At 48.7% G+C, this 25,263-nt stretch overlaps 1 protein-coding gene across 2 annotated transcripts in view; it reads left to right on the top strand.

The window, feature by feature from the left end:
- Positions 1–25,263, top strand: part of LOC306815445 (phosphofurin acidic cluster sorting protein 1-like) — a 53,961-nt gene that overhangs the window by 26,634 nt on the left and 2,064 nt on the right. For both annotated transcript variants that reach the window (XM_079332004.1, XM_079332005.1), the window contains exons 2-18: positions 7,343–7,430; positions 12,408–12,497; positions 12,823–12,948; positions 13,141–13,303; positions 13,450–13,541; positions 15,485–15,565; positions 16,328–16,387; positions 17,028–17,179; positions 21,072–21,165; positions 21,475–21,546; positions 21,827–21,957; positions 22,080–22,212; positions 22,336–22,440; positions 23,694–23,800; positions 24,083–24,237; positions 24,324–24,434; positions 24,522–24,624. In XM_079332004.1, coding sequence (XP_079188130.1) covers positions 7,343–7,430; positions 12,408–12,497; positions 12,823–12,948; positions 13,141–13,303; positions 13,450–13,541; positions 15,485–15,565; positions 16,328–16,387; positions 17,028–17,179; positions 21,072–21,165; positions 21,475–21,546; positions 21,827–21,957; positions 22,080–22,212; positions 22,336–22,440; positions 23,694–23,800; positions 24,083–24,237; positions 24,324–24,434; positions 24,522–24,624 — 1,863 coding nt within the window. The remainder of the gene's footprint in view (positions 1–7,342; positions 7,431–12,407; positions 12,498–12,822; positions 12,949–13,140; positions 13,304–13,449; positions 13,542–15,484; positions 15,566–16,327; positions 16,388–17,027; positions 17,180–21,071; positions 21,166–21,474; positions 21,547–21,826; positions 21,958–22,079; positions 22,213–22,335; positions 22,441–23,693; positions 23,801–24,082; positions 24,238–24,323; positions 24,435–24,521; positions 24,625–25,263) is intronic.

The following is a 25,263-nucleotide window of genomic DNA, read 5'->3' as shown; positions in this document are numbered from 1 at the left end:
CAGGGAGGAAATGCTAACCAGGACACAAGGCTGTGAGGAAAACTCTAGGCAGTTGAAAGAAGCCAGCCAGGAAGACAAGGAAAGCTAGATGTATCTGCTTGCAGGACTTTGTTTTCTTCCCATTTGCCTCCTGACTGAGGATGAATTGCTTGATGATACCTTGCTCTTGGTAATGTATATCCTACTGTTTCTGTTATTCTTTACCCTCCCCAGCATGACTTTGCCTGTCTTCCTCCCCTGTAGTGCAGCCAAGTTGCTGCTGTGAGGACAAGAAACCCCTTCCTTTGCTGTTAAAACCCTCAAGGACAAAAGGAAAGAGGGTGTTATCTGGTCCTCCGGGATGTCTGAGCATTGGATTTGGGTTTGGTCTGTCTGGGGGTACTTGGAAAGAGATAGGATGATGGAGGGGAGGAATAGTCATGTGGGAAAGCAGGCTGGATTTCTTGAGGCAGGCAGAGCCATAAGCTGGGAAATGCTTCACAGGAAATGAAGGGATATAGCAATCTGGGAAGGTTTGTCTTCTGTGCTTTGTGCTGTAGGATTTCTGTTGTGAATGTCACTTGGGAGTTGGGATAAGTCAAACCTACTGCAATTTGCAGTAGCAGAACCCTGCTCTATGTGCCACTGGTAGCAAGCTGCTGTCAGCCAGGATGCAGATGAGCCAGCATGTCTCCCTTATGACAAGGAGAGGAATGCTGGTCAGCACCAGGACTGCTGTGCTGCACACCACCCTGCGTAGCTTGGCTGTGGGACCTGAGACACAGCGGATATTTGGTGGCTCTGCCGTAGCTCTTTCCCTGGTGGCCCCAGGAGGGTGCTGTCAAGTTTTTTGGCCTTTGCATCCTGTGTTACACCTCATCTGTGTGTTACACCTCTTTGGTGCAGCTTGCTTCACTTTCCAGGCTGCAGCAGTTGCAGTGGCTGGAGGGCAGAGTGGCAGGAGTGTGCTAGCAAGCCCTGAGTCGTCTCTCTCTTTCCCTTGGGGAAGCTCTCAAAGCAGGCTGATGCAGGCTTTCCTTCCAATCCATCTGTGATTGGCGCACCTACCTGTCCTAATGCCTGGTCTGCAGAGCCTGATGAACCTGCTGCTGTCCCAGTTCATTGCTCTGTTTGCTGGCAGCAGGGACTTGGTTTCTGAAAGTGGAGTAGGTCTCGCCTCCCCTCTGCGTGCATCAGTGGTGTCTCATGCACACACACCGCTTGCGGCTCAGGGAGGATCTTCCTTTCAGGAAGCTGTGGCACATTTCGGGTAGTGTCTCTGCTAGCACACCGTTTGTGTGCCCTTGACACCTGCTTTGGCCACTGTGGGGGTGAACTCTTGTCGATGGACATCCCCACCCAATTAGATCTATTTTTAAAAGCCCCTCCATGCAACCGAGCATCCCGATGTCCTGGGCTTGTGGTCCTGGCCTGCTGCCTTCTGCCCTCTAGTGGGAACATGTTTTGGGAATAGGTACTACTCCAAAGGTTGGCCGGGGTACAGGAGCATCAGGAGCATCCTGTGCCTTGTGAGCCCTATAAAAATTCTGGCATCTTTCCAGAAGCCCAGTCTCGGTGTTTAATATCACCTTTGAAGGGAAACCTGATCCATCAAAGTCAGGAAGAATATTGAAGAGCAGCTAAACTGACACTATTGAAGGCTTAGTCCATGTCTGTGAATCTAATAAGGATGGTGGTGCTGACAAGGATGCCCAGAGGGCCAGTGCTGGGGAAGGTGGATGTGTTCTAACATTTGTAGGTGGAATGGAAGCTGTGGGAAAACCCAAGGTCCCTGACTTGCCACTTGGAGAAATCAGTGCAGATGTCCAGGGAAGCTGTCTTGTCCAGACAATGAGCTGCCACTCAAGAGTGATTGGTCAGCCAAACACTGAAGAGCCCAGGATATGAGCAGAAAAAGAGAGCATTTCATGGGCTTGGCCCTCCACGTGGGGATAAGGACTGGCTCTGAGGCTGGGGCACAGAGTAGGTGTGAGAAGTGACTCTGGATGCACACTGGGCTTTTCCCCTGGCTTGTTCCATCTGCAATGGGCACCATGCCAAGAACAGATTCTCCAGATGTTGCACATCAGCTGAAACACTGCTTTATGGTTTGGATGAGAATTTCTTTGGACTAGTACTTGCTTATAATAGTATTTATATATACATTTGAAAAAAAATTCTAAAAGCATATTTCTATACACGTACATTTATATAGGTAAGAGAGTGGTAAACATACAGATCATGCTTGAAGACTTCCTCCAGAATGAAGAGGATTGTTGTAGTTGCTCTTCAGAGATTCAATTAATTAAAAAAAAAAATTCTGTTCATATGGAGGGCATCACCTGTGACCCAATCTAGTGGCACAGTCATAGCAGCAGAAAACCTTTCTGCTTTCCAAAACTATATTAGTTTTTTAAAGTTTTTAAAATTTTCTTCAAGGAGGAAGCTATTCAAAGAGTACTGCCCAAGCAGGAAATTGTTGCATAATGCTTTATATTATCTCTTCAGTGAAACGGAAAGAAAAAAACTACTTTTTGTTATGAAAAAAAAAAAAGTAGATAAAAATTGCTTTAATCTCTTCTTACTGTGGTCTCCAGAAGGTAGAGGATTAGGTCCATTGAATCTGCAGAGGATTTTGACACTTACTGCACTGCAATAAAAAAATAAAATTGAGTGAATTGGTTCTTGGATAATATGTACATGATTTGATATAACAAATATTGATGAGAATGCTTTTAAAATAGATCCTATACATTTGTGTATCACTCTGGAAAAAAAAAAAAAGGGGACACCATGCAGCTCTGGCCACACTTCAGCTGTATCAAAGTTAAAATGTTTAGGATTTATTTTGAGCAAGGGATAATAAATGATAGACCCAGGAAGAATAGAAGCCATAATTGAGCTCCCATGTCTGGTTACAAAAAAGCTGATATCAGGATTTTTCAGAATCGTGGGATTTCATCAGCTGTTGTTTCCTAGGTTAGGGGAATTGACTAAGCCTCTGACAGAGGCAACTAATAATGAAAACACAGAACTTGTCACACAGGGCCCAGAGAGGGAACAGCTTTTAAAGCAATAAAATGGTGTTTGCTCCTTCTCTTGGGCTCTCAGATTATACAAATCCCTTCAGTCTGTATGTACATGAAGTAAAGGTAGTGGAGTGATAATGCAGAAATTGTGACTGCACCAAAAACCAGTTGCATGTTATTCCACTCAACTGGATTCAGTTGCATTTGGGAAGACCAGCCTGTAGTAAATCTCTGTCAGCAGCAACAATATTGGAGAAAGCTGCATCTTTATCCTGACACATCCCATAAAGTCCATGTTCCACGTGCAGTGGAAATACTGTAGAGACAGTGTGCGACCCAAGTTCTATTGTCACAGCAGGTAATGTACATAGGTATGAACTGATCCTCCTAACGGCAGATAACATCATCTTAAAAGGATGTGACACCTCGAATTCAGCAGGTCTCACACCTCTCTCTGCCTGGTGATTTGAAGCTCCTCTTTGAATTCAGTGTTCAGTTCTAGCACTGAGGTGCTGGGGCACGTCTGGAGTTGGTGAAGGGTTTAGAGAATTAAGTTTATGAGGAGGGGTTGAGGGACCTGGGGCTGTTTGGCTTGGAGAAAAGGAGACTCAGAGTGACCTTATCATTCTCTAAAACTCCCTGAAAGGAGATTATACTGATTTGGGAGTTGGTGTGTTTTCCCCGCAAGTGACAGGACAAGAGGAAATGGCCTCAAGTTGCACCAGAGTAGGTTTAGATTGGATATTAGGAAAAAGTTCTTCACTGAAAGGGTGGAGAAGTTGTGGAATCAAATGGTGGAATCACCATCCCTGGAAGTATTCAGAAAACAAGTGGATGAGGCACTTGTGGTTTACAAGATTAGTGGTGAACATGGTGGTGATTTGTTAATGGTTTGATTGATAATCTTAGAGGTCTTTTCCAACCTTAACAATTCTGTGATTCTCTGATGGAGAATATCACCTATATGATGCACATTTCAAGTAAACCACAGACTGATTTAACTGACATTCTCTTATATTACCCAAATCTAGGGGATTTGTGCAGATATTTTGTCCTCCTACCTGCAAGGACAGCCTGCAAAGACACTTGTGGTGAGCCAGGTAAAAGCAATAGAAGTAGAATGACTGTCAGCAAGGATAAGTGCACAGGGAGCAGGATTAGTAGCCTTGGAACATGCAGTGCCCAGGAGAGGAGGAGAAATGAATTAACATCTCTGTGGACTCCCAATATGTTTTTGGGGTGCGTCACGCAGCAGGAATGTTATGGAAAGAATGGGTTTCTTCACATGAGCAGGACAGAGTATCTATTCCTTGGAGAAAAAATATCCAATTTGTTAGAATTAGTAGAGTTACCTGGTCCTGTGTGGTCAGAAAGGAAAGCTTCCTTAACAAAAATAAGCCACTCTGTGTCCTATGTGACCTCTTGATGGGATGCTTTTGTAAACAACCGCTGGAGGCAGTGCTTTGCTGCTGGCACTGAATTTCACAAAAGGCATATTATAAGAGCTTTCATTTTCAAGATAACTACAGGCCAGCTTGGTAAAAGTATTATAAGTATTTCAATCAAATGTCAGAGCAAAAGCTCCAAATTCATAATTTAGTGAGGGAAAGAAGGCAGCATTTTTTAAGATAATACTGGGGAACAGTGAGTACCTCTCACCAGTAAATGACTGGTAGAGGAGTGTAGGAGTGCTGAGATTTCAGGAGGCTGTCAGAGTGCCCTGTTGGAGCTCATTTTCCTTGGTACTGTCAAACATGGTTGCTGCCAGAATGTTACACAGCCATATTTACCACAATTCAGTATAGCTGTGGTCCCTGCAGCAGTTCCATAGCTCAAGAACAGTTGCTACTTGTTCTGTTTAATTATAGGAGTAAGTAAATCTGGATTTATAATTCGTCTACAAAAACTGATTTTCAGGGGTCACACTGTGATCAGTTCTGGACAAAACCATGGGGTAGTTGCCGTGGGATTTGACTGAAATGTTCAGAGCAGCATCTGATCACTGTGGATCGATCTTGTTCTGTAGATATCTGCAGAGATTAGTATGAGACCTTTTGCTGCCCTGTACTGGCACCGATCACTCAGCACTAATGTAAATCTGGGTGATGCAGGGATTGGTTAAGTAATAGATCAAAAGAGGGTCATCAAGGACAGCCAAGCTGCTTAAAAATTGTGTGCTCTTGTGCTGCAAGTGCATTCAGACTCTAGAACATGCAGGTTAATTGCTTTGGGAAGGGTCGTGGTATTTTAGAAAGCACTGTGTTAAGAAGGGTTGGAGCTGCCAGGAGGAAGAGCAGAGGGTGGAAGGGGGGAGCCATCTTCTGGCATGCGGTATGGAAAGGACATGGGGCAGACTACAGCGTCTCTAACTGTGTAAAAAAGATCTTGAAAGCTGGAGAGGAATAGAGAGTGCTGTGTCAGAGATGAAAGAGCTGCCCAAGTGAGCAGAGCTGACCAGTAGGCATTCATTCTTCTGAAAAAAGTACCAGATACTAACTCAGAGGAGCATGAAGAGCTAATGAGTGAATTAGTTTTGAAAAAAGAGTGTGTTTCTACAGTGAGAACAACTGCCAGGTGGAATTATAACCTTTCTGCATTCTCCAATTAAGACTGAGTATCCTTATGTAAGGAATAACTTTGAGAACTTTTCCATGCAGGTAACTAATTAGCACTTCAGGGAAAGTTTGAGTAGATGTACTGTTCTTGTCTTATGTGTTGAAGCCTCATTTCCCTCCGTGACTTGTCTAGCAACAGTCACAATTAGCACTGGCTAGTGGTGGTTGTTAGTTAAGCTTAGTCTCTTTACAACCTTTCCATTAGTACATCTGATGGAGTTGCTGTACCCCATTTTCTGGTGAGAACTCAGTCCCCCCTCTCTGCCTGAGAGGTGCCTCTTTGTCTTTGGTCATGCTCGCCTCAGCTCACCTCCAACCATGCTAAATATTTCTGGGGAGGAAGAAACCTGCTTCAGGTAGTAACGTTTCTGCCTTCCTACAAACAGAGGTGCAGAGGGGAAGGGTGGGCAGAGATGGGACCACTTATTGTAGTGCTGGGGTGCACAGAGTATGAGAGCTTAGGGTCTTTGCTCTGGGTTTTGGCTGAAAGAATGCAGCCATCTGGCAAACAAGTGTGCAGAACTTCCCTGCACACCCAGCTTCCTGACTTCTGGTCTCCACCAGGAGGGATCAGAACATGAAGGGCAGAGCAGCAGGGTTGCAGTCACAGTCCAGGAAACCTTCTGCACAAATTAAAATTATTTTAGAAGGGAGGACAGACACATGGTAGGAGGCGAGTGCTTGCTAAGCCCTAAACCTGTTGTGCAGTTTGGCTCTGTCCTTCCCTTTTTACTGTTGTTCCGTATTTCTGGGATTGTTCTACACTGCTGCTGTACATCAGCATAGCAAGAGCAGGTTTTTTCCTTTGAAAATAATTAAAGCAGACCTTCAGAGAGTACAGAAAGGTATTTGGTAGTATCCAAATCTGTTTTACAAGGAGAGTGGCCTGACTCATGCAGTCAGCATGCACTCTCAAGTCAATATACAGCATGCTGATATCCACAGAAGTCCTGGGAACCAGAGTCTGCAGCAATGCTGCCATGGAGCACAGAGGGTAACTTGCAAAAGATCAGCATGCTTTTCCAGCTGGTAAAGCCATGTCTGACTTTGCTCCCTGACACAGAATTCCTTGAAAGTAATCTCCATGGGAGTCCTGCTGCAGGCTCCTAGGCAGGAGATCAGAGGGATTGACTATTCCTTCGAGCAGCAAAAGCAGCTCTTCTCACTTAGCCTCAGGATCCTTCCTAGCTTTTTCCTGGAAGTGCCACTTACCATGCTGAATCCCCGGGATTTGAGCTTGTCAGGGTGGCTGAAGCTGTATGAAGTCTCCTGTGGGGCTGCTTCCCAAGTCAGCTCTGTGGTACCATGCAAGAAGAGCTGAAGAGTAATGTCTGCATGGGAACATTTGCCTTAACGAAGTCCAGGATAAGAGTGGATTTAAGTGCTTTGTTTATAAATAAACAGTGCTGTGGCCAAGGTAGGTTTAAGCAGAGCTGGCAACAGCCCTGCTTGGGAAGGGATCTCTTTACCACATGGCCTGCTGTTGGACTTCCTGTTGCATGCTAATCCCTTAAGCCTGCTTTAGCTCTGTTAATTTTCCTTCTTTCCTTTTTTCCCCCATGGGCTGTCTCCGTGGCGCGTGAATGCCAGCGTTCCTAGGCCAAGCTTCTGCCTGCGACTGGGCCAAGCATCCAGGCTGCCTTCCGAGCGCCGGCTACCATGTGGCAGGGCCCCAGGGATGGTGGTACCTGAATGTGTCCCATTCTCTCTGTCTTACAGGCTCTGCAGTCTGCGCCTGAAGAAACTCACGGTGCTGAAAGAGCTGGATAAAGAGCTGAGCTCTGTGCTTATCGCTGTGAAGATTCAGGTAGGCTCCTCTCCTCGCTGCTGCCTGATGGCAGCAAGCCAAGCCCATCCTTGTGGCCCCTGGGAAGTGCTGGTGTGCATGTCCCTCATGTCCCTTGCCTAGTGCCAACCAACCCCTCTGTCTCAGTCAGCATCCTCAGGGATATTTTAGCTCTCAGGCAGGTGGGAGTGATGCTCCAGGGACAACAGCAAGATACCTGGTGCTGGCTTGTATCGGGAATGAATTAGGTTAGACACTGGGACAGAATCTGTCATGGCTCCCTGCTGCCAAGACACTCCTCTCAAATTGCTGTTTTGAGTTTGTCATCCCACTGTTCCCTACCCTTTAAGAGAGTGTCAGTGCTGGATGGTTCCCAGCCGTGCCTTCCATCCAGATCACTCCCTCTAAGTGAAGGGTGTGAGGGATCAGCATCTCTGTGCATAATGTTCTGCTGACATTTGTACCGTCTGATCTCACAGCTGCCTCTAATATCCCTTCCCTTTCCCTGTGCATCCTTGCTAGGCCTGGTGCCTCTACTGTGAACCAGGCAGAAGGGAGGGGAAAGGATCTTTGTCACCAAGGGGGCAGAATTTTGCCAAAATCCTCATATGTGAGATCCCTCCACACTTTTTGCAGCTAGTGGTGGAGAGATGGGTTCCTGGGGATGGAGGCACATCCTTTCCACCTGCTAAAGGACAGCATAGAAACAAAACACATCTTGAGTGTGCTATCCTGGCCACAACTTCCCTGACCCAGCTAGGGTGCTGGTGTCCTTCCTTTGTTCTTGTCAGCTGGCATGAAAGCAGCTGATCCTGTTGAAAGCACCGTGGGTCGGCAGCTCAGCAGCTTTGTGCTCCCACAGAGCTCTTTGTGCCACATACATTAAGATTTAAATCCTGGATTAATGCCGGAAGCTGCAGTATTAATGGAGCTCTGGGAGCTGGAGTTTGCCTTCATGGCAGACCAGATTCACCGGTACAGAAGAAACTGAAAGCAAAATGTATAAAACCTGGGTCAAGGAGTGAGGACAGTAGGAGGAGGCTGTGGTCACACTATTGGTCAGTGTCCCACTTTGCTGGCCTTTCCATCAATGTGTGTATGGTGTCATTCAGGAGAGCTGAAAGCCCTGGGACCCCTGAGACCTGTGCCCCTTTGGTGCAAGCTTTAGCAAGGAAACAGCTTGAGCAGCAGAGAGCTGCCAGGCTGGCTTTTGGAAATGTGGAAGCAATCAAGGCTGGACCACAAATGACAGCAGCACAGGACTGAGGGGCTGGCAGCCAGCTGGGGACTGTGGATCCTACTTGACTGGGAGGGCTGGGGTGGTCCCTGACTCTTTCTTGCATGATCAGCCCAAGCTGAATGTGTTTCTCTGCACTGGGGAGCCTTGGGTTCCTGTGCAGCCCCACTTATGTTGGGGCTGAGATGTGCTGAGTGGGCATGTCCTCAGCTACAGCCCTCACATGCTGTGAATGAGGGACTGTGGACAAGACTGCACAGTCAAACTTCAAACAGACTGCCCCCATCCCTGCCACAGACCAATCTTGCACCCTGATGGCCAAAGAAATTAATAGGCATCAGCAGTTTGAAGCTACAGGGGCTCCTTGCTACAGAGCTCCTTTTTCTGTCAGGGAATGGAGGCTGCATTCAGGAATTTGGTTTAGACATGGTCACCTCCTCTCTGCATGGCCACATAGCTGTAGGCTCCCTGCAAAGCTGAAGAAAAGAAGAATGCTTTTGCCCACATTACCCCATGACTCAGCATTCCTTGTGGGAGTGGGCTGAGTTTGTGTGCCTCTCCAGGCTGCTTCCACCTGGCTGACCAGCCGCCTTGGCAGGGTTTGAGACTGCTGGAAGGCAGATGGAGGCTGTAGGCAGCTTCAGCACAGCGTGCCTACGGAGTAGCCTCTGATGGATCCATTCCTCCTGTTCCTCTCCTAGGTAACAAATGAGTCACACTAGTAAGAAATTGAAGGCTTTCCAGTGAGCATTCCATCTTTTGGATGGATCAGCTGATGCATATAATTTATAAAGGACCTGCAAATTCCCAAGGGGGCAGCTGGGGACTAGAGGAAAGATATTTCTCTCATTTCAGTAGTAGTTCTGTTAGGATCAGGAAGTTGCTGCTGTGAAGGGCAGATTGCATGGAAATAAGGCTCTGACCCTGCCTGAATGGGACTGCCACCCAGGCAATAGCTCTAGTGCTGGAGACAGTCTGCTTAAAAAATGTATGTGACCCAAAGGGCAGTGTCAGCCTGTCCAGAACTCCTGATCTCCTTTTCACAGTGTCTTTCTGGTCTTAAGAGACAGCTTCCAAGGGTGCCATGTGCTGCTTCCTGCTCCTTTGTCTGAAAATACCACTGTCAAGGCGAACTTTCTATGTCTACGGAACTTACCTATTTCCCAGAGGTGATTTGAATATAAAATGTTCCGTGGATTTGAGTGAGATAAAGCCTGAACTATTGTGAAAAAAGGGATTTGCTCTCATTCACTTGAGTGGTTTTTAGATCTTTTATCCCTTGATATTTGTTTTTAACAGACTGGAGATGTCATAGAGCATTTCCTTGTGTGTGCTGTTCAGCATGACACTAAGAGATTTGGATGTGCTGGCCCAGCTCCATATACCTGCAGATACCTGCCTTGGTATCACAACTGCTTTATGGCATGAAGGGAAACAACACAGTGTTCCCTCTCAGCAGAGAGACTGTGATTCACAAACACCCTGTCTTGAGCCATGAATAGAGGAAACAATCAAAGAAAGAAGAAAACAAGCCCCAGCACTCCCAGAACATTCAGCTCTTATGATGGATGTTGTGGATGCAGATCTTACTGCATCTGCCAGCAGAATACAGCTGGTGACTCAGGTTCAAGTCTCTGCTGTAGAAAGATGATAATGGCAGTCACTGCATAATAGACAAGAGCGTGTGCTATGAAATTGGCCAGGCTAAAAAGGAAGGTTGTTTGCCTCAGCCAGGCCTGCCTGCTGCCCCAGCCCTGCTCCCTGAAGGAACCTGTGGGTTTTTTTTTGTCTTTCTTGCTATTCAGTTTTCTGTTTGTGTCTCATTCATGCTTTGTTTCTTATCTCATTGTAACCACTTGTAGTATTTTTCACTCCTGCCTGAGCAATCCTAGCTAAACCCTAAATTTGTTTATTATATTAATGTGCTGTTCTCTCCCAAAATGCAGCTTCAGCTTGAATTTTGGTTAGTGTTTTGCCGTCTGCCTAGTCCAATACTTAGGTTCTCTCTCATTTTCCAGATGTGGTATGCTGTACTAGCTTCAACCCTCTTACAAACTAGACCAATTAGAACAGATTTGCATCTGAAATTTGGGATTGTACCTTGCAAACCAGACCTGGGCTTCATGTTCCTGTGCATTGTAGTGAAAGTTCCCATGTGTTTTCAGTTCTTAGGCAGTAAAAACCTGTGACCACCACTTGTCCCTGTTGCTTTTCTCTTCCTTGACACTTTTTGACACCCATGATTTTCACTGTAACAGTCTGATATTAAGTTTTTCTGTAGTACTCCTAGGGCTACTCAACTGTTCTGCCAAGAAATTGGTCTTGCCTAAGTCACAGAACACCTGAGCTACGCCAAGTGCTCAGTGCTATGTCCAGTTGAGGTTTGAATTTCTCAAAGGATGGAGAATCCTCAGTATTTCTATGTCCTTACCCCCTTGCACTGTGATAATGAAGCAGCCTTTTTCCCAGTCCTTGCAATGCCATGGATGTGCACTAGGATTTCACTGAGGGATTGGATTCACCTGGGATTGAGACTGGGCATGTAACTTCCATAGTGGAAAATGACAGTAAGGCACAGGACAGCAATGTTTATGAAACTGTCACTTACTGGACACAGCACTCAGGATATCCTCACCTTTTTTTTTGCCATAAGTCCTTCCCCAGAAATACCATCTTCAGGAAGAGTAACTGCACTTCTCTTTGTGTTTTGATGAAAGAATGAGTTTTTGGTGGATGATCTCTCTGCAACAGAGCAAATGGTAAATGTGCTGTCATTGTAAAGTAAATGGTCACTGTCATTGTGACTGCCTATCATCTGTTACCAGAGAAGAGTTCAGGAAGAGTCAGTGTGTTCTTGGCCCGGAAGGCTCACAGATGGTGAAGGAGATGAGCTCCACCTCTTCTCTTCCGTTTTAGGAAGACTTTTTGTAGGAAAGCCTTGCTCCTGGCATGGTCTCTGGGAACAGCATTGTAGACTGCCTTTGGAAGGATCTGTGGGTTGTGTCACCCTGCAGCCAAGAGGGCCTGGTGCATGTCGACAGCATTTTTCTGCCCCCAAGTCATTCAGTGTCTCAGAAACTAAGACGTAGAGATAGAGTAGAGATAGAGGAAAGAGTTGGAGTGGGAACACAATTAGAGTGCCTCTGTTACTGCCCTTTGGTAAAAACCATTTCTATATAATTTCTATATAATTTTTATATTAAGAGAGATAAAGACTGTTGCCTGAGAAAAGACTAGGAGAGTTTTCTGAGACACAAGCTGAGCAAGCAGCTAACCCTGTTCCCCTGAACATCCTGACTTTATCCCAGCAGAGCTATCCTGCCAGCTCTACTTAGACAGGGATCTGCACTGGGCCTGTCTGCTTGGGGGAGAGATGTTTTCAGGACCTGTCTCTTCCCTGGCCAGGCAGTGTGTTGGGACCCTTTTCCTTTGCCCTGCATGGTTCCCTCTTGCTCCAGGAGTGTCCCTCTACAGCATGGGGCTGGCACACCAGGTGCAGAGACTGAAGCACATCAGGCTTGTGAAGAGCAGGTGCTCCCTGGCACCTGGGCAAGGAGAAGGGGCCTCTGGCAGCTCAGGGGATACTGCAGGCTTTTGCAAAGTGTTGCTGGGCACATGAAAGGTGGCTCTGCAGAGTGGAACAGAACAGAGTCAAGGCATTCTCTCTTTCTTTGCAGACTCTGAGCACCACTGACTTGTGTGTGTGATGCAGTGGAGTCTGTGGTCGAGCTCAGTGTGCGTGTCTGTTGATCTTGTTGTAGGGTTCAAAGCGAGTCCTGAGGTCAAATGAATATGTCCTCCCGCCTGGGGGCCTGATGGAGACTGAGCTGGAGCTGACCTTCTCACTGCAGGTACCTGCTGTTGCTTGGTCCCCTGGGCTCCCTTACATCCTGAGCATTTTTCAGCAAGCACAACCTTAGGGCTGCATATGAAAGGCACAGCCTCTGTGCAGGGGCTTACTGTGGTTGGCTAGCTGCTTCTATGCTCCAGGGATTGTTTTGCTGGGCCTTGGGATTTGGAGGATTATGGATAGGTGCAGGTGGCCTTTGAGGGTCACCTCAAAGCTCAGCAGGTCAGATCCTGCTGTACACCAGCAGTGAGGAAGAGTGTTCTGCCTGTGTCTCACACTGAGCCTTGCCCTCATGCTGCCATGTTCTATGTGCTTCCCTTCCCTAGTACCCACATTTCCTCAAGAGAGACGGCAACAAACTTCAGATCATGCTGCAGCGGAGGAAGAGATACAAGAACCGCACCATCCTGGGCTACAAGACCCTGGCAGTGGGAATCATTAACATGGCTGAGGTACAGGGTGCTGGGAACAGAGGGGAGTCCCACATGGCCTTCCTGTGCCAGCACTGGGCAGGGAAGTGGGCTGGCAGGCAGGGTCTCATTGCTGAGTGTTCTGGCTTGTTGGCTGGCTATAATATCAAGAGGGTGGGCTGCCAGCTGCCATTGTGTCACCCCATCAGGGAGCTTGTCTGTTTGTCTGTCTAGGTTATGCAGCACCCGACAGATGGTGGGCAACTCCTGGGCCTCCACAGCAACATGAAGGATGTGAACATTCGAGTGGCTGAAATCAGCATCTACTCTCTGTCCAGTCAACCCATCGACCATGAGGATGGGAATGTCCCCTCAGGTCCTAAAATCAAAGCTTCAGGTGTGTTTAGTGCTCAGACCTGCAAGCAGATATTTGGGACATGGGTAATGGTGTGTGTTCTCTAGCACTGCCAGTGATGCCATTTCTTTCACTGGAGCCATGGCTGCATCATGCTTACCTGGGGTATCTGCACTGTCTGCTTTCAGATCGCTCCCCAGACATTGATAACTACTCTGAAGAAGAGGATGACAGCTTCTCCTCAGAGCAGGAAGCCAGTGATGATGCTGTTCCGGGTCAGGTATGGGAGGCCTGGCAAGATGCCTTATGTTCTGGTCCTGTTTCTGGGGCAAGAATCAGGCATTGACATTCTTGATCACCCTGAGCCCTCTCATCCCCTTTTGAACATTTGGCATTGTTTGAGAGTACTGAGAGCCATAATACCTGACAGCAAAAAGAACTTTGACGGTAGTGGTCTGCTGTCAAGTCCTTGGTGAGGCAAGGGACTTTGGATAACCATCGATCTCATCCATCTGTCTCTGAAGCTGTTCAGTGTGCAGCAGAAGAGCCCTGCTGAGCCCTCTCTATCTTGCACCATGATTTTCTCCCTTGTCCCTGTGATAACAGGTCAGAGACTCCTCACTGAGAGAGAACAGAGATTTTAGCAAGAAGTAGGTCTGGAAAAGGTCAGAGGTGGCAAACCCATCCTAGCCCTGTGATGAGCTGTGTCGCTGCTGTTTGCTGTGCTCTCATTGTGGTGCCTGTACTCAAGGCCATGGAAAGCCTTGTTGGTAGTGTGCTGATAAAGCACTGGACAAACCTCTGTTCAAGGTTGCTATGATCTGAGGGTAACTGAGGTTCTTGGGGCAAATTAGAATGAGACAACACTGGATGGCCAGTGTTTATAAGTATATGTCTATATGGCAGGTTTATTTCAGAACAACCTGGTTGCAGTGAAAAAGGAGGTATGTGGCCATTTTAGTTATTATTACCTGTAGTAATACAACAGTGTAAAAGTATAAAGATACCACTTAAGAAAATATATAAGGAAAAGAAAGAACGTGAGGTAAAGAAACAATAAGAGTAGATAGTGGAAAGATATCACCAGCTGTGGATTCAGATTTGATTGTTGCTTGGTTGAAGCAATGGTCATAGTCTTGATGGTAGAAACAAGAGTTCAGTGGTTAATATACATTCAGGTTTAGGTGAGAATGCCCAAGTACCTCTGCTGGAGTGGGGACTTCTACACCGTCTGGTGCAACACTGTGAATTAGGTGCAGTCTTCAAGTGAAAGGCCTCAGAAATGAGTCTAGGGGTGCTTGGGAGGGGTCTTTGATAGTTTCACACCTTCTAAGACATGAGAGCTCTCTCTCACTTCAGTGTAGTTGAGCAGTTATGCCCCATCAGAAGGGATGAATACCTTCAGGCCTAAGGGAGGGAGGATGGGGGAGGAAGTTTTACATCTGAGCCAGTTATGTAAGGCAGGATATTGGCCTGATGAAAAGCATTATCCCACCCAGCAGGATCTGCTTCTTGTGGCCTCCTCCTTTATCTGACTCAAAACCCAGCTTGTTGCTAAACTAAGGTTTGTTTGTCGTGGTCAGTCTCTGGTGATGGGTGCTCACCCCTCTGCACCTAGGCTGTTCTTAGGTAGATGAGAGGTTTCTCCAGCACACATCCAAAAATTCTCCTCCTCCTTTCAGTTTGCTGGGCCTCAGCAAAATGCACCTGCTGCTTTTGCAAATGGCCATTTGTTCAAGTCATTAACCATTATCATTTCAGTCTCTCACAAGGGTCCTCCAGATTACCTGTCCCATCATGCTGGATTAATACATCAGGGGCCCTTGTCCCTGGGAGTTGTGCATATTGTTGAGACTAATCCCTGGAAAAAAAGATTTTTTATGATTCATTGCTGCGCTCTCTTAGCTAACTCTGGAGAGGGGAGAATGGGAGAACTGCACACGGATCCTGAGGAGGCTGTGTCTCCTTTTAATCTTGCTGATGCATTCTTCTCTGGAGGGGCCTGGGGACAAAAGTGCTGAGAAGGAAAGTCTGAAGGTGAACAGTGCTAAGGAGAGAGAAGGAACTCTGTAGAGAGAGGTAGCAGAAATGAGAATCAAGACTTTGGAAGCACAGTGGATCAGAGCTTTTCAAAATGGAGGGCAAATGTGGGTCGGGAAACTTTTAGGAGGTGCTACTCCATGAACTTAGTTGTTCTAATGTACTGTGATGTTTTGCCTGCAGGATCTGTTTGATGAAGAGGATGACTTGAGGAAAACTAAGAAGGCCAGGAGGAAAATGAGCCGAACCACATCAATTAGCAGAGTAACATCAGCATTTACAACATGATCAAAGGGATGGAAGGGATTCACTTTCCCTCTCTGAAGGCAGTGAGGGGTGTTGGGAAGGGGGGATGCTGGCACTGTGCAGAGCAAGGGAGAGGGCCCTTGACTCTGAGAAGGAGCATCTTGTCATTAATGAGCTAGTTTATTGCTCAGAGCTGTATCCAAGTTCATGGTCTGTACTAGGTTCAGTCTGGCTTTGTATCAGTGGTGATCTGTGTGCAACAGTTTTGACTTGCTGCTGTCACTTGGTCTATTTCCTTTCTTTAGGAAGGGGAAGGTAGGCACGAAGAAAGCCGAACTATTAGCAACTCCTCTGCATGTCTGCAGAAGGGAGGAGCTGCTCTGCCAGACCCTTGCTCTCCAAACTTCCTCATCCCTGTTGACTTCAGCCCTGCAGATCCCCTGGCCACCTTCTTCCTGAGTTTGTTCCCCATCTTTTCTTGTTTGAAGGCAGTATTGCTCAACCAGATGGTCTGGGGAGAAACAGGATTTAAATGAAATGCTATTCCAGCCCATAGGAGAGAAAATATAAGTCCTTACATCCTCCCTCATGCCCAAACAGTGGCTTCTTGTGGAGGTAATCCAAGTCCTACAGCAAATTTAAAGAGAGAGAGGATTCATAGCTGACCTTGGACCTCTTGACAGCATGTTAGAGATAATAACCATGGCCTGTATGTTAGTCAGATTGGAATGTGGTTTGATAGTTCTGCTGATCTTGTTTTGTTCCCTTCTTTTGTTTTAGCAACCAAACTTCAAGCAGAAATTTGTGGCTTTGCTGAAGAGGTTCAAAGTGACAGAAGAGGTAAGAACAGGAGAACTGCCCCATCTGGCAATGCTCCTGCAGATGTGTAGGTGTCAGAGTATAGGTTCCCACTCACTGGGAGCACAAGGCTCATGAGCTCAGGGATGTGCCAGAGGTGGTGTGAGACATGGCAGAGACTAGGACATGGCTTTTCCAAAGCCTTCTGCCTCAAAAAGGCAGCTCTGAGCCTTGTGCTCCAATCAAAAAGCACCTTCCTATTGATGGGAAGGTGCAATGCGAAGAGGAGTGCTGTCACAAACTGACTCTGCATCAGGAGCTGGCTTTGCAGGGCAGTCCTGTCCAGTTAGACTGACTGCAGGCTAACATCAACCTGTGGATGGCTTCGCTTGGCTGACAGCCCAGGCTAAGTGTGTAGCACAGCCAGTGAAGTTCCTCCTGAGTGTCCTAACTGCCAGTAAATGTGATGGGTGTCTGAGATTCCTTTGGATGTCATGCTCATGGCACCTTCCTTTGGCCCAATGGCAATGTCACTGGATTCTTCCACAGCCTGGATTTGCCTCCCTGGGTTGAGAACAAATGCCATGGTGTGCCTCATGACTGACAGGCAGCTTGTACATGCCTGTTGTGGGATGCAAGTAACTCCATGTCTCTTCACTGCTGTCTGGGCTTGGTCCCACAGGTCCTGGACTCTGACCCTGTAGACCAGACCCAGGAGGTGGAAGAAGACCTGGGCTTGCTCTATGACAGCCTGGAAGAGTGCAACAACAGTGACAGTGGCCCAGAGATGGAGGACAATGAGAGTGTGCACAGCACACCCAAGCCCACCTTGAGGTAAGGATTGCAGGGAACCCCTGGCCAACAGCACATGGGACCTGGAGAAATGCTCTCCAACACCTTTCTGCTGCTTGGGCTAATGCAGGCATTGTCTTGTGTCCATTCCATTGCCATCTTCTATTGGCATAGCTCCTCACTCAAAACTGCCCATTAAATCTGACTTCCTTCACATTTAGTTTCATTTTTCTGCCAGCCCAGCATCTGACACTGATCTGCTGGTGGAGTCCTGTTTGATCTAAGCCCTGGTTGCTCCCAGCTCTCATATCTTTCTGCCAGCAATCCTGGTGTTCTCTGGACTTTCCACACTGAAGCATGCCTGTCTTTTGTGCACTTTGTGACTGCTTGGACCAGTCCTTGGGAGATGTGCATGCTATGTTCACACTCTGTGTGGAGATGTGGCAAGCAACCAGCAGCACTGTTCCTCTCCCCATTCTTCAGGTAGTGGTGACTTGCTCTGCCAAGAACTGCTGACATAGCACAGGGGTTTTCAGTGGATCATGCAGGGAAACCAGGCTTTGCTCCCATGTGGTCTGTGCTCACCTCTCTGCTCATGGTTCTTGTGCTGTCTTTTTGTGCAAAAGTTGTTTTTTATTGTCTTCCTACTTGACTGCATCATAGTGCACTGGGTCTCTTGTAGTCAAGCCAAGCTCACTTGGCGTTGCTCTTTCTATAGTTTTTATATATAGAATCATAGGATCATAGAACGTCATGATCGGAAGGGACCTGAAAGATCATCTAGTGCCAACCCCCCTGCCATGTGGGGAAAAAAAAATAAATTCTTGGAGTAGCTGGTATCCCTGCTGAAGATACTTAGCAGGAGTAGCAGGCATGATTTGCCACAGGCAAACTGAAATTAAATCTGCTGGATTCTGCAATCCATGGGCCACTTGGAGGAAAAACAAGAACATGATAGAAGTCGTGTTTTCCACAAACCCACAAGTCATTGTGAGGGAGACAGTAGGCACATGGGCAGTGTGCTTAAGTGTTCTGTTTGCACTCTAAAAGGAGTTTCATATGGTCCCTCATCAAAGGAGACAAAGATGCTGTGTGAGAAAAAGGAAGGTCTTTCTGTGGTCAGGTAGTGGTTTATGTATATAGACTATGTGAAACTGTAAGAAAAATCTATTGAGAGTATTTAAACATAAGTCTTGTACCCTGGTTCTGCAAGTGCCTACTGGCAAACATCCAGTCACTGGAACAGCATTCCAGACTGAGTGCTGGTTTGTGCTGGTGCCCACCATTGCAGTATTCCTGGGATGTTTGGTGCTGTTCCTGGAAGGACAACCGATTGGGCTCTGAGCTGTTCTTCATCCTGTTCACAATATGTCCCTGACTTGGTTTGGTCTCTGGTGCCTCAATTTCTGGTCTGGCTGTGCTGAGTGTGTATCCCTTGAATTCACAAGGGACTACTTCACAAAATTCTGGGACTGTATTTTTTCTGAGGAGATGGGGAAGATGCCTGCCGAGGTGTTTCATGTAGACTTGGTGGTTCCCAAGTGCTACGTGGCCTTTTCAGAGAGGTAAATTGCAGCCCAGCCTGTAAATTTGAGGTGATCTGTTGGATTTCTTGTCATAGACAAGCCTTGCTAGACACTGTAAACATCTCTGTGAAGCAAGGGCACTAAGGGTGTGCAGTCCTTAAAGATGTGAGGTGGCTGGTTCCCTGGATTGGGCTAGTGCTGCTGGGAGCTGATCATTTTGGTCTGCCAGGGAAGCCATGCAGCATCAGTTTGCTCCTGCAGTGGAGTAAAACTGGAGCTGAAACTGGAGGAACCTCAAGTCAGACATGTAGATTGAATGTCAAAGGTGAAGGAGCATATGTGACTGGGAAAATGGATGGGACGGGGGGGCTAAATTCATTTAACAGAAGGACTGGGCTTTACCTAAATCTCAGCGTGCTGAGATGTGGGCTCAGTCATGCCTGTAGGAAGAGAGCCTTTAAACTGCAGAACAGGAAACTGCAGAAGAGCTCTGTGCGCCTAATGGGATGTCCTGGAGGGATGAAAGCTTCTGAATTGTGAGTTAAGAGAGGGCACAAACAAACACAGCTTTCATCAGAAAGGGGGAGACAGCCCAATTGAAATGGAGTGTTGAAAGCCAGAGAAAATATAATACAGTATAGGCACATCCAGTGTCTAAGAAAAAGGAGGAAATGAAGATACCTCCTCTTGATTCCAGTGGTGCCAAGGGTATGTCACATTCTGGTGGAGTTACTTGGGACAGTATGGAGCAGTGTGGAAGAGATGCTGATTGAGGGGTGATCTATTAGAAAACCTACATGTTTTTTTGGTTTTACTCTTAAGTTATTAATGTAGTCTGTATGGATATTTCTGGCTGGGAAAAGGCAAGTGTAGAGCAATGATTGTACAGGGTGGTGATAATGCCTGAGATTTTGTTGCTGAGAATGGAGGGGAAGAGAACGAAGAAATATGTTAGTAAAAGATGTAATTTATAGCAGTATGGCCTGGAGAAAATGTCCCACCAGGGCACTGTTGTGACTCTACACCTGAAGCAACTGGTCACAGAGCCAGTGAGGGGAAGATTAAACCTTGAATTTTCCCAACCAGTGTATAAACACTGCTGCTGAAGAGCTGCTCTGTGTGGGAACCATCAGTTATTTACAGAGGTGGAATGTCCTTTCAGGAGCAGTAAAACCTGACAAACACTGTTGTTCCTGGCAGTACAGTGTGCTGTGTGCTGTATACAAATGAGGAAAGATACTAAAAGGAAAATAAAAGGAGCAAGCAGGATGTTCAGGGGAGGTATCCTCTAGCTTCCTGTTGAGAATCCTGTAAATATAAATCCTGTTGAGAAAGGTAGAAAACAATGGAAAGAAACTCTGATAGAGTGCTAACAGAAGAACTCTATATCTTATGCCTCAGTGGCCATCCCTGGAAACCCACAACCTCATAGTCCTATCTGCACACTAGGCACATCAGGAGAAACATTTCCTGGGTGTCAATAAGCACATACACAAAGTTTAGAGGGAGTCTAGCTCTGATCTCCTGCAGCAAAGTCACACCTTGCGGTTGGATTCTGGTTGCTGTAAAGGTCCTGGGAAAACTGGCAAGTGAGATCCACTTGTTTCCTAAAGACTGGTCTTTGAGCAGCCCACAGACTGCTCAAAAGTGGTCCTTTGCAAATAAATTATGTGTGGTAAAAGGGTAAGCAAAGGTGGAAGCTCACACTGTAGTGGCAGAGACTGTCCTGGATTCCCCAAGAAACTTCATGTGTGAACTGTGGTGACTTAAAAATGGGACCTTGGAGCTGCACTATGCAACTCTACCAAAACATCAGCTCAGAGACAGAAAATTTGGCAAATATAAATACTGTGCCACATGAGGTGTGGTTCTGTTTCCAATACTGAGGTCTTCAGAGGCTTGGGAAAGGGGAGGGCAGAAAGGAAAGGTGAACGCTGCAGTTGGAAGTGTGCAGCAAGCAGCAGCAGGCAGAAGTGAGGGGAAGCAGAATGGAAGGCAGCAGAAGTCTGGAAGCTGTGATGGTGCAGAGGAGGCAGAGAGGTTTAACAGCATGCTGGAGGTGTGGTGTTGACAGAGACCGTATACCAGTGAGATGGGGCAAGGTGGCAGCTCCTCCCCTGCACTGCAGAGGTAGGGGATCACCTGAGGCAGAAAGCACCAGGAGGCCCTACCTCCAGCTACCCGAGGTCACAGGGAGCACTGCTAACAGGCTTGCTCCTCAGCTGTGCGTGACCCAGGCACTTGGCTGTCTGGCCCTGTGTCCCACTGAGGACCCTTCCACAGAGCACTGTGCCTGGGACAGGCTGGTGGGGGTGTGCTGGGATCATGGTGACTTTGTTCCTCTCTTATTCCTGCCTTTTTCTCTCCTGTCTGTCTGTCCGTCTGTTCGTCTGTCTGTTTCTCTGCAGGCGTTTCTTTGAGGGGGTCTCTCATTCTGGTTCCCAGACTGAGATCGGCAGTCTGCACAGCCAGAAAGGGCAGGATCAAGAGTCGGGCAGCCCTGTGAGTTACACCTCCACCACCACCTCTTGACCCTTTCCCTCCCCAGCTAGCCCAACTCCCCCACAGTGACTGCACTCTGAGACCACAGCTCCTGGCAGCGCGTGCCTGGGGCTGCTCCTTTCCTTTTTTCCTCTTCTTTTTCCCAGCACAGGCAGACAGGTAGCGATGGGGTGCATCCTTTGGGGCTGGTCCCAGAGATGCCCGACTCTCCTGTGGGAGCTTATGTTCTGTGAGGCCAGGCATGGGTCACTGGCAGCTGCCCTGCGCAGAGTGCTCCATTCTGCTTTGACCCCACTCCCTGTTCCCCAGGGCGAGGCAGACAAGCGGAGCCCAGGATCACAGCGACCACAGGAAGAGCCAGGAACAGAGGTCCCTGCAGTGGTGAGTCCAGGTTATGGGGTGTGGAGTCTCTCAAACCCCAGCTTGCTTTCTGGAGTACCAGGGGCTGGGAAGACAAGTAGGTTGTGCTGGAGAGCAGCAAGAGTTGAAGGAGTGCTAGGGTCTGCAGGACGTGCAGCCCAGCCCTCCCAAGACCCTGCAGCCTTGGCTCTCCAGGAGGGCCACCAGGCCTCTCATGATGATGTGCACCCATGGGTGCAGAGCTGCTCCCTGCTGAAGCAAGGAGAACAGTGTGTGTGAAGTGACTCTGTGTGGCCCTCAGGAGCTGGTGACAGAGGAGCCAAGTTCCCGGCTGGCCCCCACAGAGGCTGCCATGAGGGAGGGCAGCGTGGACAGACTGGCCCAGCTGGGCCCTGGCAGCAAAGCTGAACTCCCCAGTGCCGTATCCCCCAGGTAAGGCAGTCTGTGCCCCCTCCCAGGGCTGAGTGAGCTCACACTGACTCCCTGAACTGAGTAGGGGTTGGTGGAGATGAGATTTCCTCAACAGTTTTTCCTGTCCTGCTTCTCCTTCACAGCAAGGCAGAGAGCAAGCAGTTGTGGCGTCCCCGCAGCACCTCTGTGAAGGACCGGCAGGGCTCAAAGGGACAGGGTGGCCGTGCCAGCAGCCTGGACAGTGAGAGCTCTCCAGACTCATGGCATAACACCCAGGTGAGACCCTGGAGAATCATCCCACTTGGAGGCTTCCCACTCAAGAGCTCTGCCAGATCTTTAGCCATGGGCAGTGTCCAGGGTGACTGACTGCAGTTAACCTTTATGGTGATGCTGTCGCAGGTGCCTCGAAAGTCTGTTTACGATCAGCTGAACCAGATCCTGGTCTCAGACGAGCAGCTCCCCGAGAGCATTGTGCTGGTGAATGTTGCTGAGTGGCAGGGGCAGGTGAGTAGGTGTGATGGGAGCTGGATGCATGTGGGGGCAGCTGTAAGCAGGATGAATTCTCCCAATCATGGCAGAGCATCCTAGGGAAACTGGAACCAGCTATGCCTCCTCTCCCCCAGTGTTGCCCTTCCTTCAGGGAGACAATGCATCTACATAGTGCTGAGCCACATACACAAGAATCAGGTGTGTCTCCTCCATCACACAGCATCACTAGATCCTCAAAACATGATGTCCTGATCAGTCCCAGAAAGGCTGACTAGCAGACTGTTCCTTAGGCCCTCACTGCTTGGTCCTGGCTCCCAGGAACCATGGGTCAGAGCTTTGTGGATTACCTGCAAAGGGCTCCCTTCCTCTGTGGGCAGCAGGCCCTGGGAAGCAGCAAAGCTATTTCCCACTGAGAGATGGAAGAGTCTCCCTGCCACTCTCAGGGAGCACTAACTATCTCATCAGAGCAGGATGGGGTTGAGGACAGGCCTGGCCCCTGACAAGCAGTTTCCTCCACCATACCTGGAGCTCTAAAGTCAAAGGTGAGCAAGGAAATGTACATGTGTGGAAACATGCAAGTTAATAAAACACCTGTGAGACCCCTCCAGGATCCTGCAGCTACACCTGGCATCCAGAAATGGTGCTGAAAATTTTTGAGGCAGAAGAAAAGACATAGTGAGAGGCAGTGGAGTCTTGACTCAGGCCATGCATTCTTGGCTTGTTCCACTTGTGCTGGATAGGGAAAAAAGGATCAATGCCCACTCCCAGAGCCCCCTTATCTATATTACTACCTCTTTTACCATTGTTGAACTGCATGCAGACACGTGAAGAAATAGAAGGATTTTGGAGTGCCACAGTGGGAGAGAGCAAGAGGAGGGAATGAGCAGAGGCAGAGTGAGCCTAGAACTGGACCCTGCTGTGGAATGGCAGAATTTAAATCAGAGAGTCCCTGAATCAAACTGCTTATTTCAAGGAACACAGCCTGGTTCTTGGGACAGTTTTGCCCTTGCCATGACAAGGGTGATGGCTGCTGTGCTCCAAGGGGAGAGCAGGGAGCTGGCTGGCCCCTAGAGCAGAGATGGGAGGAGCGGGGATGCTCAGGATGCAGCTGTGTCACCTGATGGTTTCGGCCTTCCTGCATGGCATGGGTGGGGACAGGTGTCCCAGCTCTAACCTGGGGGGCACGGGACCCAGGGCAGCATGGGCTGGTGCTGGCCAGCACAGCCATGCCTCTAGGGTGCCTTAACCTGAGCTCTCTACATTGGCAGTACGTGAGTGAGCAGCTCCAGGCGCACAAGCAGTTGGTTGTATCCACCTGCTCCGTGGCGGACATCCAGGCAGCCTTCAACACCACTGTCTCCCGCATCCAGCGATAGTGAGTACAGCTTGGGCTCAGCCTGGTGGCACTGTGTGGATCCAGAGAAGGGCTGGGTACGGCCCGGGCTCCCCAGGGCTTGTGGACACTACTATGGAAACAGGTGTACACATTTGGAAGAGTAGGGGCGTTCCAGTACTGCTTCTGCCCATGGCAGTTTACACTAAGCTGGATATTCTCAAGAATGGGTTTTTGTCAGCTGCACTGGCAGATGGTGTCTCCTGGCCCATCTGCTGAGGACTGCACATCCCTCACAGTCTCCTTTTCCTCTCCCTTTGGCAGCTGTAACTGTAACTCCCATATGCCTCCCCCTGTGAAGGTGGTGGTGGCAGGGGACCAGAGCTACCTGAGTGTTGTCCTCCGTTTCTTTGTGGAGCAGCTGGCCAGCAAGACACCCGACTGGCTCAACTACCTTCGCTTCCTGCTTGTACCACTGGGTGAGAGCCATCAGGAGCCCAGCCCCAGGGCTGTCCTCTGCCTCCTTCCCAGACTCTGAAGCCAACACTGCCCTTCTCCTCTGTAGGCTCTCACCCTCTGGCAAAGTACCTGGCCTCTGTGGATAACAAATACAGCACTCTCTTCCTGGACACAGCTTGGCGGGAGCTATTCAGCAGGGCTGAGCCGCCCACCGCAGGTGAGGAGTGGGGCAGGCTGGCATTGGCAATGCTCTGAGGGGGAGCCCAGCTGCCATCAAGGTCTTCATGGCTCTTTGTGCCTGCAGACACTGTGGACATAGCAGGCCGTGTTGCCCAGTTCATCGCTGGAGCCAGCCTCTCTCACCAGCTCCCCATCTCTGAGGCCATGCTGACCTACAAGCAGAAGAGGTGAGTATGGCCCCAGGGTGCCTGTCCTACCTCAGGCGGCTCTGGTCTGGGACGTGCCCAGAGCAGGAATGAGAGACATGGGACAACTGAGTGAGGCCGTGCATTTCACTGATGAGCAGCATGGTGCTGAGGGGAGCTGGGGTCCCACAGTGAGAGGCCCACAGCACCGTTCCCTGCCACCTCCCGGTGTGCTTGGCCCCTCCAGTAGCTGTGGCTGTGACAGCCCCAATGGTGGAAATCAGCTGTCAGGGCTGGGATGGGCTGGGTGGGGCTGCAAGCCGGTACTATGCTGTCCTGGGGTTGATGCTCGTGTTCCAGCTACACTCTCACCTCTCCCTTCTCTTGGTTTCTGGCACCCAAGGAAGAGAAGTCTCTATTTTGATTTTTATATCAGGTATTGGCTTGTGCTTGCTGTGCCTCTGCCTGGCCCCTCCCTGCCTTTCCCCGTGTGCGTCCATCCCTCTTGCTGTGCAGAGGAGCCATGACCCCACAGAGGGGCAGGGCTGCCCTCCCGCATGCAAGCCCTTTCCCAGCACTGGAGGGGACAACTCCTTGCCTCCTTGTGTAGTGTGCCCTCTGCTGCCATGTTGGGGACAGGGGGTCTCATGGGAGGGAGGGCAGAGGAGATGATCCTAGTGG

This window comes from Erithacus rubecula (assembly GCF_903797595.1).
Source record: "Erithacus rubecula genome assembly, chromosome: 2".
NCBI classification, from domain to species: Eukaryota; Metazoa; Chordata; class Aves; order Passeriformes; family Muscicapidae; genus Erithacus; species Erithacus rubecula.
This window is presented reverse-complemented; position numbering and strand designations above follow the sequence as displayed.